General features: G+C 35.0%; 1 protein-coding gene across 44 annotated transcripts; it reads right to left on the bottom strand.

Moving 5' to 3' along the window:
* Positions 1 to 3188: 3188 nt before the first annotated feature.
* LOC127866010 (RNA demethylase ALKBH5-like) lies at positions 3189 to 9191 on the bottom strand. 44 transcript variants are annotated; one of them, XM_052406212.1, is made up of 7 exons: positions 8465 to 9191; positions 7307 to 7387; positions 6663 to 6776; positions 4089 to 6384; positions 3878 to 4045; positions 3794 to 3835; positions 3189 to 3755 (listed from the first exon to the last, which is right to left on the bottom strand). In XM_052406212.1, exons 1-4 carry the CDS (start codon positions 9166 to 9168, stop codon positions 6186 to 6188), a joined length of 1098 nt encoding a protein of 365 aa, XP_052262172.1. In that variant the 5' UTR covers positions 9169 to 9191; the 3' UTR covers positions 3189 to 3755; positions 3794 to 3835; positions 3878 to 4045; positions 4089 to 6185. The 44 variants fall into 44 exon arrangements, with proteins under 44 accessions (XP_052262172.1, XP_052262161.1, XP_052262165.1 ...); XM_052406201.1 differs by having other exon boundaries at positions 3794 to 4045; XM_052406205.1 differs by having other exon boundaries at positions 3189 to 3835.
* Between the last annotated feature and the right edge of the window lie 4418 nt (positions 9192 to 13609).

The following is a 13609-nucleotide window of genomic DNA, read 5'->3' as shown; positions in this document are numbered from 1 at the left end:
TCGAGCAGACAAGGACCACTCGAGCGTTAAAAACAGAAGCAGGATGGGGATGCATCCACACAGCACGTCAATTATCATCTAAAACAAGAATAGAAGGCTGGACGCACCGGTCTGTTGTCATGTCAAACAACCAGGTATGTGGATGCATGGCGGTGGCATCGGTGGCATGGGTAGGCGATAACATTCCTGTGGCAGAAGCGATCTTGTGTGCACTGAGAGTACCAAGGCGGGCCATCATAAAATTCTTTCATATTCTATAATATCATACCCTCGACACATTGTTATTTTGTATTTTACCCATATATATTTATGGCACTTAAACATGATATTTTCATGTTGGATAGCACTACTTAATATATTTTCTACTGATGAAAGGCCAATAAAAAAATAGCTGCCCATAGAAAAGCATGACTACTTGTCTAATAGTAGAGCTATAAATTACAAATGCACGGCTTTGAAAGTCGTATACCAAGTAATACAGAAGTCTCATAACCTGTAAAAAATCTCTAGCCTAATGTGTACATCAAGTTAAGTATCTTGAGTTATGTTCTAGTAATTACAATATGAAGTTCAGTTTTATTTGTATTTATAGTACCCGTGATCTTGCTTTTGCGCTCTACCAAGTTTGATCCATGCATCTCTGTGAGAAATCGCAGGATATTGTTGATGTTAATAACTTTTAAAGTTATTTCATTCACGCCGGGTATGCGAATACTTCGTTGACGGATGGCACTTCACTAACAGAGAACAACAAACGCCACGCGCGAGAGGTAAGTTCCTCTGTTTTATTTAAAGTTATACCCTAAAGGTTAGTTTTTAAGACAAGACACATGGTCGAGTTGATAAATGGTGTATCCTTTTGTATTGGGAATACACAATTTCACGGAAGAATGGTACAGTTTTGCCTAAAAAATAGATAATTCGATCGGAAAACAGCATAAACTGGATGAACAGTAAACATTTTAACAAAATAAAACTACTTAGAATTATTGCAAGAAATTGTTTGCTATTCCAGCATGTAGAGTAATCACTGTGCTTCAAATACTGAAATTTTGATAGTATTCAATGAAATATAAACAAAAATAGTGCATGTTGTAATAGGTGGCATACATAAAGTTGCAGGCACTTTGTTTACCGATAAAGGACACTTCAGATTACGGAGACTTTCAAAAAAGCGGGCACTCTAATAACTGAGTTTTATCTTCTACCTTAAATGCATTTATTTATATTATGGCTATTCATACGAAACAGTTTGAAAACATTTTTCAAAAGTCACATTACTATTAATTTATACTATGTTTATTATAATTGCAATTTTCAAATAAGATAATATTTATTATTAAATAAATGTGTACATAATGAACTTGTTTATTATTGGTAACTTGAGATTCAGAGAAATGAAAATACAACGGATAATGCGGATCAACACAATCGTGTTTAATTTTACTTGTAGCAGGACTCTAGATAACGGTAGTGAATGGGGTCTTTATGAGGCAAATACACATTTGTTCTTCATAAAATCCTATGTCGGTTGTGCTTATTTGAATCGCATCATCAAGACGATACTTATGCGTAGCAACAAAATTAAAAGGAGAATGGTAAAACTCCCTTAATTTTGAGCCCTGCTTATAGGGAGCACTTCCCTTTACGTAACGCTAACGTTTGCTCGAAGTGCGATTTACCTGACCCTAAATCACTGTATTGGTTGAGTTTAAAGACACACGGGTAAAATGAAATCGCTGGTACACAATTCTTCTTCTAAACTAATGTCCAACAACGAACCGTCGGCGGCATTCATAAGCTCCGATTCACTCATCCTGTAATAAATAATTGTGTCACTTATATGCAACTTCATATGCAGCATGTGTTGTGTTTATATTAAAAACAAAGACGGATATGCATAACTAAAATGTCAGTTAGTTGAAATGTATGTAAACAAAGGTTTCAAACGGCGCTGGACAGTTAGTCTTGATGCAGAATGTAACGACAAGAACGGTAATAATGTTTTTTCATACGTTTTATTGAATTATGGTATCGAACTACATGAACTTTGTAGGGAAGTTGCCCTTTACTCCGTGAAGATTTCAGTCTTAAAGAATACATGATCACTGTCAACTGGGTCATGCGTGTTGTGTATCGTGTTATTTCTTAAAAGTTGACCCAGCATTTGTAAAAATATTGCAAGACATATACATTTCCAGAAAGGAAATTCATTTCTGCGTTGAATAAGACCGAGATCGTGAAAATCGCTGCACAATTGATGAAGATATGGCTGTTCAAAGCGATGCACCCCGTTTTGGGGTGATTTTGAGTTGCATACCTTGTTATATATATATTTGATAGTGAAATTTTTTTTTTCAGAAAAGTTAATTTTTCGTTATAATATGATTATTTATCATTCAATATGATGTTTTCACTAATTAATATCATAGCCACACGCTAACCACCTGTGCTTAAAACATTTGAATTTTCTCAAATACATTAGTAAACTAAAATGTAACATGTTGTAACATTACTGGATATATTGATCTTTTATTTCGAATAGTAAGCACGTTCTTAATTATTTCCAAGTATGTTTATTTTGTTAAAATATGTACTGATCATTCAATTCATGCTGATTATCGATGGAATTTTATCGTTTTTTTTAATCATTCACAGTTTTTCCGCGAATTTCTTTCTTCGCAATACGAAGTGCTATACCATTAATCACCCAAACAATGTTCTGTGTCTAAAAACCAAATAAACAGAACATAAATACAAAAAAGCTGAAGAAGTCTACTCTCGCGCGTGGCTTTTGTTGTTCTCTGTTAGTGAAGTGCCATCCGTCAACGAAGTATTCGCATACCCGGCGTGTTCATTTTTGCTGACGAACAGTCGATTTATTATCGAATCTGTACATCCAGTTTTATGATCATGTCTGAACTACATGTATATTGTTTAGTTACTCTTTCATTTAGTTTTGTTCAATTTTCACTGACCTAATGTTTAATAACATGAGGCATAATGTATAAGACTCGCATTGCATATTACAAGTTTAATCTAAGTATCATGTGATTTTTCGGAAAATTCCTCTTTCTGTGAGAAGCGCAAGCTTACGGATAGACTGCAATGAAAGACAGTGGGTAGAGCTAGACTCCATTCTGGTGAAACCAATAGGGGGCATTGGATAAGAAAGGAAACAACACAACGAGTTTGAGAACATTTTAACAACTCAATGAAAGCAACAACAGATCTAAATCATAACAACAATCAATAATGTAAAATCAGTGCAAACGAACAAGGCAAAAACTAACCAAGGCATATTCTCATTGCTGGGGGAATGGGGTCGGACCCATTCAGGCGAGAAATTATATGTAGAATATCTCAACAGGGTTTTAATAAGATTATTTTCCATTTGTGAAAAGTATGATTATTATTTCACCTTTCATAGATAGCCGTGCTGAAAATAAATGCAGGCCACGATTTTAAAGCATGATGGACTGATGCAAAGAATTGTTTTGCTAAAATTAGAAAGAATAAAAAGTTTTTCAAAGTGGATCTTTTTTAATATGGGTCAAAATATAAAGTTTGGATGAGGAGGAAAAGGGTCAAAATTTGCCATTAAAATGGAAGAAAATTTGTTTTGCTTTCTATGCATTTGAGCCGCACTCTTGGAAAACGGGGCTTAATGCATGTGAATATAGTGTACAGCCAGATTAGCCTGTGAAGAATGCAGAGACTAATCTGGGACAACACTTTACCCATATTCATTACACCTCATTTCCTCTGGGACAACACTTTACCCACATTACACCTCATTTCCTCTGGGACAACACTTTACCCACATGCATTACACCTCATTTCCTCTGGAACAACACTTTACCCACATGCATTACACCTCATTTCCTCTGGGACAACACTTTACCCACATGCATTACACCTCATTTCCTCTGGGACAACACTTTACCCACATGCATTACACCTCATTTCCTCTGGGACAACACTTTACCCACATGCATTACACCTCATTTCCTCTGGGACAACACTTTACCCACATGCATTACACCTCATTTCTTCTGGGACAACCACTTTACCCACATGCATAACACCTCATTTCCTCTGGGACAACACTTTACCCACATGCATTACACCTCATTTCCTCTGGGACAACACTTTACCCACATGCATTACACCTCATTTCCTCTGGGACAACACTTTACTCACATGCATTACACCTCATTTCCTCTGGGACAACACTTTACCCACATGCATTACACCTCATTTCCTCTGGGACTAATCTGGGACAACACTTTACCCACATGCATTACACCTCATTTCCTCAGAGCGTGGCTTATTTTAATTATCAGCCACAATTAATGAATTTTACAATCATCTGCTTCCAAAAAATGACAGTTAACCCATGTGTATACATGTAACTATATTGCGGAACATTCAGCAGGCTATGACAATACCTCGGGTTTTCTCTGAAAACAGCCGAGCTAAAAACTAAGCAAACAAAAACAGAAGCTCAATGAACATTTAAATAATAACATTTTTCTTGACATGACATGAGCACAGCCTTTTTATGACCACACACAAGCTGTTCCTACACAGCATGCTCCTCTATTCTTCTGCTAGATATTATACATAAAGTGAATAATTTTAAAACTATTTTAAACAAGACTATTGTCAAACAATATAAATTCCCCTACCGGCTCCACCATTGTCAGAAATTCCACCATTTTCAGAATATTTTGTATATATTTGTTGCCATAGCAACCAGAATTTTTGACAAAGGAACAAAATGAAATGACGTGCATAATGTCCATATTGCCATCTATCCATGTTTCAAATTTCATGAAAATATATTAAGAACTTACTTTAAAAGTTATCACAGGATCCAGAAAACCACCATTTTCAGCAGTATTTCTAGTCTATTTGTTGCCATAGCAACCAGAATTTTTGATGAAGGAACGAAATGAAATGACGTGCATAATGTCCATATTGACATCTATCCATGTTCCATGTTTCATGAAAAAATATTAAGAACTTTTAAAGTTATCACGGGATGCAAAAAAGTGTGACAGACTGACTGACAGACAGACTGAGCGCAAACCATAAGTCCCCTCCGATGAAACCGGTAGGGGAATAATTACCATGAGCTTTCATGAACAATGTTAAAATAAAAAGGACGTTATCAAATTTATATACACGAATGCTGGATTGAAATAGTTAAGGTATATGACATTGTAAACATTATTAAAATTGGACAAAAATGTTTCACTTAGATGGAAATTTGGTATGCTTATAAAACAGAGTGTCATTCATAAATGAATAGTTTTCGAAAGTTAAATACAACATTATTCCTGAAAAACAAAATCACATAAACAGACAAGTCAAATAGGGTAGCTTGAAAGTATCAATTTTTTAAAAACATTGGTTGTAACCTTATACATAGGTGCACAAAATTAATATTCAATATTTTTATGTTCAAATATGACCAAACTAATTAAGTTGTTTGTTGTAAATGGCATCCTTTCTTTTACGGTCGTTAATACAAATTGATGCACGAGTAATGTTGTGAATGGAAGCATTGCCTGTTGTGATGTTTGGTCATTCATATAAATTATTTTATAGTGACAGTTAACTGAGCATCTCAGCTTATATTCATTTTACCATGTGACAAAACCAACGCTGCGATGCTACACAGTGATTGATTGCAGGTCAGGTCTTGATGTAAATTGTCAAGATTTTTTGGCAAAAAGAAGATGGCTTTTTAAGTTTTATCATTTGTACTCAGATTAAAGTGGGTGTTCTAGTTTCAACAGTGAAAAGGACCATTCTAACGCAAGAGATATGCTCTCACAGCAGTATTGTTACTCAGCTGTAGTTGTAATAGTTGCTTATTGATAAAATGTACGTGCATCACACAGGAATTCTACGTGCAGTATCAGCACTACCCTTTATTAAGGCCCACAGGGAATGTCAAAGCCAGACTTCAGGCACCACAGGACCCGGGGAAAAAATGCCCTGATATTGTGATTTGCACTTATAACTTATTCCAGGCCATTATGCAAAGGCCAACTGTACGTGAAACATTTGCATGAGTAGTATAGCTCCAATTATTAGAGGAATAGTTGGGAGCTAAAAAATGTACGTAATAATTATGCAATAATCACGACCATCTTCTTCATTAGACAGCAAGCTCATTTTGATCTTTCTTTTTCTTGTCTTTTTTGTTTGGGAGAGTAAGAGCGATGTCTTGTTGTTGAGCTGGATGTCCTGGATTGCCTGTGATCCCCATGTCCATTTTCATACCTGACGTCATGGTTACCCATCGTTGGGTACGAATGGCGCAACTTCTTCCTGCTGGACCTGTGACTGTGTCTGTCTCTCTCGCAAGAACTGTAAAGCAAACAGGAATTAAAACGTTGCATAATACTTACTTGTTGATTTTTTGTGAAAAATTAACCAACTTGTTATTTTGTACCCTGGTATTACTGCCTTAAATTCACAGCAGAAAGATTTCTACAGCTTTCAACGTCAAAATGTTTATCGACTTTTTTTAACCCCCAAAAAAGTAACAAAACGAATGGACTGAATGAATCATTTTACAGAAAAAATATGTTGACAAATAAAACGGCTTTTAAACAGCAATAAAATTTGCCAGAAGAGTCCTGTACCTGTCTGAGTGTGTTGGAGATGGTGACCTGGGTCGGGCCCGCTTCCTTGCCTCAAAAGCTGGCAGTATTTTATGGCTCAGGACAGGGTCCAACCGAGGGGCGTCGTCACACACCCTGTGTTTAATAGGAGTCCATTGATTGAATTAATGTTAAAAATATAAAACACAAATTACGTTTATTATCTTCTGGCTGAAATGGAGCCTTTGGAGAGTCTTACAGAGCATAAATATGCATTTGCCAATCATTGAACACTTTTGTCCTAGATTTATGTCTCTCATTAAATTACAAATATTATAGAATGACTTTTGATTTCACATTCATCAAATACAGAAGCGTTCTTTTACTTAAAAAATAATATCATTCAACTGTGAACAAGAAACATTGGACCGTGTGCTCTTGAATATATCTCATCATTTCAATGGGTCTGCATTTTCAAGCTTATGCATCAAGCCGTATGAGCATCAATTCTCTAAAGATATCAATGTCTTACACATCAAACAAATGTTTGCACAAAACTAAGCAAACAAAGGTTCAAGTGAATCAGTTTTTTTTAAGTGCATCAGTTTTGTTTTGCTTTATCTCCAGTAAAATTATTAATTATCATTGAATCAGTGCAACAAATGTAAAATATGAAATCAACGTACTTGCGAAGGATGATCACTGCACGTCGACTAACAACATCTTGTGGTCTAATGCAATGTGTTATTTCATCAGCAGAGTAACCACTGTAAAACAAAAAGTTTAAAGATGGACATAATAAAAATATTTTAATTTACAAATGCTGATGATATATGAAGTAGAAACAAATCTTTCAAGCAAGTGGATTATTTCAATTTAAACCGATATATTTAAATGTGACTCCATGGAAAGCCTTAGGCTAATAGAGACGCTTAGTCAATTCCTGCGAATAGCCTGTACTTGGTGTCTAACTTGATCCTGGTGCACTACATCACCATGACCTTAATAAATTACTTTCTATTATGTATTTAAATAAATGTTGTTCTTAGTGTAGTTGTACATATGGCCTTAAGATGTCATCTCTTTTTGAAAACTTACTATATTGTTACATGATGCATTTCTATCAGTTTAATATAAACCAATACATCTACATAAAATATGGGTTCAAATTAAAGAAATTAAGAAAACAATTAATGTTTCCATGACAATATTGTAATGAACATATTAATTAATTTTACCTTTTAAAATGTTTGTAGCGGAACTTTTATAAAAATCAAAGTATGTCTCAATGTATTTTAACATCCTCATTTTATAGTTTTCGTGTTGTATTTTAAAGGGATCTTTTCACGGTTTGGTAAATTGACAAAATTGAAAAAAGTTGTTTCAGATTCGCAAAATTTCAGTTAAGTTATGCTATTTGTGAGGAAACAGTATTACTGAACATTTGCCATGGTCTAATATAGCAATTATATGCATCTTTGGACGATTTAAAAACCTAAAAATTACAACGCGTTGCAACGCGAAACCATTGAATAATTTGGCGAGTTCTGTTGTTGTCGTTTACATTTGTGAAACTACGAAGATTGCTTATATAATGTATAAAAAACGCATCTTATGTATGTTTGGCAGGATACCTCAGTTGGCTAATGCATTTTTACTGCAAGATTCCGGGGGTCACTGGTTCGAGCCCTGCTGCGGGCTACTTTTTTTTCCTTTTTTAAATTTTATTTTTGATTTTTTACTGGAGCTTTGAAAATTGATTGTTTACATTTATCAATATAAAGCATTTTTATGACAAACTTCAAAACATGCCAAAATCTGTGAAAAGGCCCCTTTAAATTTACCTCAGTAATGTGACACATCCTCTGTCAATAGGCAGCACAAATACAGGCTTTGTTGTCCTAATCGGCCTAAAAGAGAATCTACAACCAAAGGACAATGCACAGTCACTAAAGAAAGAAACAGAAACAATAGGCCTTTCAAAAATATGGGGAGGATCAATATGTGACACAATACAGCCTCCTGGTAAGTAGTCATTGATAACAGCACTGTTAATAAAGCCCTCTGGAACCAGTCCTTCTTTAACTATGGGTTTTACTACCAGATCAAAGATCCACTGTGGAATGTCATCCACTTCACCCTTGCGATATAATTTCTCCATTCCTGGACCCTTCTTTTCCAGTTGTGACCCATATGTGTAGCCTTCGCCAAAGAAATACTTGCTCCTAAGCGGAGCTCGATCAACGGTGTGATCCTTATAGTCGCCTCTGCTAGCCTTCACGACCACTTCTTCTATTTTCTTCTCAATGATTTCGCACTGCTCCTCTGAAAACAGGCGACGTTGAGTAATGCTCGCTTGAGTTTTCCACTCTTCAGACTCGCGATCAACGCCTTTGTCATGCTTATAATGTCTCACTTTCACAACAGGCTTGCTCTCTTCTTCACTGTTATCGCTAGAATCTGGAGACCTCCTTCTTCTATAGTGTCGTCTCGGCTTTTCGGGTGTTCGCATTTTCTCACTTAGTTCTTCCTTGCTCTTGGTCGCCATTTTTAATTTTCCCGGAAGTGTTATCTCCCTTCATTCTATACATAGATGGTGACGTCACTACGTCAGTAAAGACCGGTGTGACACAATGATCTCCCTTAGATGTGTACGACCCGTATAAAATGCGGATAAAACAGGTCGGGCTACAGTAACCTCGTGAAGAGGCCAGTAGGACCTGTAAATAAACTCTGAAACACACACAATGCGTTCTCGTAACATAAGTCGAGCGTTAGGCTCGATTGGTCATTGTCGGCACGGGTACTACTTACATGTACCCCGGGTACGGTAAATATACTAAACGTACCCGGTCGATATTAGACTGTACCCAAGTTTTATTCCCGCCCAAAATCCGATGTGGTAAAACGCGCTATCGATTACTGTAATTACGAATCAAACTTCAATTAAAAAATATCTGCATAAACATATTTTTTGAGTAGGAGTCTCGATAATCAAGAGGCAATTTAACAGAAAATTGACATACATATGAACATAATTAATTAAAAAAATATAGTCGACAACGACCGATTTATCGTTAAAATTCGCGGGTACGTCTTAGTATATTTACCGTACCCGGGGTACATGTAAGTATACTTAAGTGTACCCGCGGTACATGTAAGTAGTACCCGAGCCGACAATGACCAATCGAGCATAAGGCTCGAGTTAGGTATTCAATATTTTGTAACATCTATGTTATAAATAGTAAACATTATTTTATTGTCTAAATGTAGACGTCAACCCTTTTGTTATAACTTAGTTTAACTTTGTTTCAAGGGTATAATTTGCAAATTTTTGTCGATAACAGTTGGTACAGTAACTTATAAAGGGTCACTGGTTCGAGCCCTGGTACCGGCTACTTTTTTTTTCCTTGTTTTAATTTTATTCTTTATTTTATACTTAGCGTTTAAGATCAAATGTTTACATTTATCAACATAAGCATTTAATGACAAACTTCAAAATATGACAAAATCTGTGAAAAGGCCCCTTTAATATAGAGACAGACCAACTTACCAACACTGAGACCCACTCACTCTTGTACAATTGACATGACGCCGACTGTCAATCAAGTTCTTATCTAAGAACTGATCTACCAATCAACGATCGATTAATCGGGCGCGTTAGTTAGCAACGAACTGTCCGCCATTTTCTAGACAAGCTATGTATAGTTTCACTTTAGTTTAGCGAGTTTCTTTTGTTTTGCTTTTTAAAAAAAAGTAGATTAAAAATTGTTAAACGGCGTCGATGGAGACTATGTAAATCGGACAATCGATATCCTGAAAGATGAGTTGGTGACATTTAATTTATATCGTTTCCAAAGCCGAAAAGAGATCTTGAGAAGTGTAAGAGATGTAAAAATGCATGCGGGTCGTCACCCACGAACAACTGAACGTCAACACTGTCAAGACAATTATAATATATTTTATCGGATATACTAGCAGATTAAATAGTTTATGTTATCGATCTGATTATCACATAGTATTTCACGTTTAAAAAAAATAGTTTTATCAGTTACTAGGTCATTAATATACAGAAGCGAGGTTCATCTGCATTACTTAAAGAGAAATAAAACCCAGCATGAAGCCTAATTTGTTCTGTGTTTTATTACTCTGATAGTAATGCACTTTATTGCCATTATACATGTTATTAGAAGGTGACACGTGATATATTATATTAAAAACGGTATCTACACATGTGCAGACATGTGGTGTCACCAATGAACGCTTTTAATCCACCTTTGAGATCGAATGCCTAGTTCTCATTTTTTCAACGAGTTTCGTTTGATTTGTTCGAAAAAAAAAGCGGAAATGAAATAAGGCAAAAACGGTGTGATTAGGTTTTATGTAACTCTGACATTCGGTATCCATAAGTTAGATTAATTAAATATATACCATTTCAAACGCGGAAATGCGGTCTTGACAAGAGCAAGTGGAAGCATCAATGTGTAGAATTACCGAGATCACCCTTATGGAGCCAGTTCGAACGCATCAAATCCAGATAGCACATTGGGTAGTCATTTTCATGCATTTTCAGATCAAACCACATTTATCATACATGTATAGTGTACCATTTTTTGTTAGTTTCTATCTTCTCTCTTTCTTCAAAGATTTACTTGTGTCAAGTTTCTCCAAGAAAGAAGTGTTGGGGCCCAATCAGGATTGGATCTTTCATACATACAAGATGGTTTGCCTGAAAAACATAATGTCATTAAAATTAAACTATATATCAAATAAGCATTCGAGATGTTAATATTCTGAGTGCATTGTCATAGAAAAAATGTACACTTGTTCAGAGTCAGATCTATGCAAAGAAATATGCAATGACTGCATGTCTTTTTTTTCGAAATCAGGATTTCTGGAAAACTGTCAAACCTTTTTTAACCAACAAATGCAGTATATCAATAGAGAGACACTATTCTAAACGAAAATGACAAGCGTATTACTAATAAAGAACCAAGTAGGGGAATATTTAATAACTTTTTTGTAAACGTGGCACAAAAATTAGGAAGATGAATCCCTACAGGCTGATGAAAATCATCCTAGCATATCTATGATATCCTTAATTAATCAAACCTATTCAATGTTTACCTTCAACCCCCCTGTCAGCGAAGATTTGTAGGAAAGCAAATTGGAAAATTAAACACTAAAAAGGCAATAGGCATTGATGGTATATCAAGGTAAATTGCTGAAGGCAGCTCAACTTGTTCTGACAGGTCCTTTAACCGTTCATTATAAACTCTAGTATTAGTTATTCAACATTCCCTGATAAACTTAAAATTGCTCAAGTAAAACCATTACATAAAAAAATAGTAATTTAGATAAAGCAAATTACAGACCAGTCAGTATTTTACCCACATTGTCCAAAATCTTCGAACGATCCATAAATGAACAATTAACACCATATTTTAACAATCATTTTAACCCTTTTTATCTGCTTTAGGAAAGGCTATGGGTTGCCAAACTGCACTTTTAAAAATAATAGAAGATTGAAAAAATCCTTGGATGCAAAGTAATTTGTTTGCTGCAATTTAAATGGACCTATCTAAAGCGTTCGATTGTCTCCCTCACGACTTGATACTGCTAAAACTTAAAGCAAATGGTATGTCCGAACACTCAACCGATTTGCTAAAAATTTACCTCTGAGTATAGAATACAGTGTGTCCGTATGGGAAATATAAATACTCAGTTTTACACCTATACAAAGGAGTTCCTCAAGGATCTATTCTTGGGCCGGTTTTATTTAACATTTTTATAAACGACATTTTTTATTTCATTTCAAATAGCAGCTTGTATAATTATGCTGACGACAACACCCTTTCATACGCAGGACAGAATTTAACAGACGTTCTTAGTACTCTTGAAGAAGATAGCAAAACATTAATAGCTTAGTTTTCAAACAATAAAATGCATGCCAACGCAGATAAATTTCAAGGAATTGCCATTGGAAAAAAATCTAGAGAACATATTACATCCTTCAATCTTGGAAATAATCATACTATTAAATGTAATAAAGAAGAAGTAAAATTATTAGGTGTCATAATTGACTTTCAACTTAAATTTAATAGCCATATATCTAACATATGTAAAAAAAAAAGCCTCAAGGCAATTAAATGTTTTGAAAAGAATTGGAAAACACCTTTGTAAATTAGGTAAACTTACCATATATCATTCTTTTATCCTATCTAGTTTTAACTATTGTCCTGTAGTATGGCATTACTGTGGAGAAGTAAATACAAAGAAAATGGAAAAAATTCAAGAGAGAGCATTAAGATTTATTTATGACGATTATGTTTCAACTTATGACGATTTATTGAATAAGTCAAAATTGCCTTCATTAAAAATTAGGAGACTAAGATCAATTATTTTGGAAACATTAGAAATAGTCAATAATCAAACTCCCATTTATCTGAATGACCTTGTAAATCTTAAATCTAATTCCTATTATTTTAGATACACACAGAACTGCTGAATCCCCCAAGTAAAAACATCAAGTTAGGCATCAACTCTTTCCGTTTCGGGGCTGCCAAACTGTGGAACTCTCTCCCCCAACATTTCAGGGACCAATTACATTTCAACCAGTTCTCCGGTTTGTTAGCTCTGGGACGGTGAGAGCTGCCGCTGCTCCTATTGCATATATCAAACATAGTTGCTAAATTTGGCTTTTTTTGTTGTTGCGTGCATGCTCTATGTTTTCATGCATATTGTGATATATGCGTGTTAATGCAACAAAACTGATTATTAAATATGTTGGCAGCTGCAAAAAAAATCTTTTTATTTTTGGCTTTTTTTGTTGCTAGCTTGTTTAAGTTGCCTAATTTTGTTAGATTTTGTTGCTTGCTTGCTTTTTGGTGTGCATGCACACTGTGATAACGCTTTTTCTTTTTACTCGCGCAAGCAACACGAACCTGATTTTAAATATAAATATAAGTTAAATCATTATTAAGTAAAAT

Source organism: Dreissena polymorpha, chromosome 2 (genome assembly GCF_020536995.1).
Source record: "Dreissena polymorpha isolate Duluth1 chromosome 2, UMN_Dpol_1.0, whole genome shotgun sequence".
In the NCBI taxonomy this organism is placed as follows: domain Eukaryota; kingdom Metazoa; phylum Mollusca; class Bivalvia; order Myida; family Dreissenidae; genus Dreissena; species Dreissena polymorpha.
Note: the sequence above shows the minus strand (reverse complement) of the source record. Positions and strands in the feature narration are given on the sequence as shown.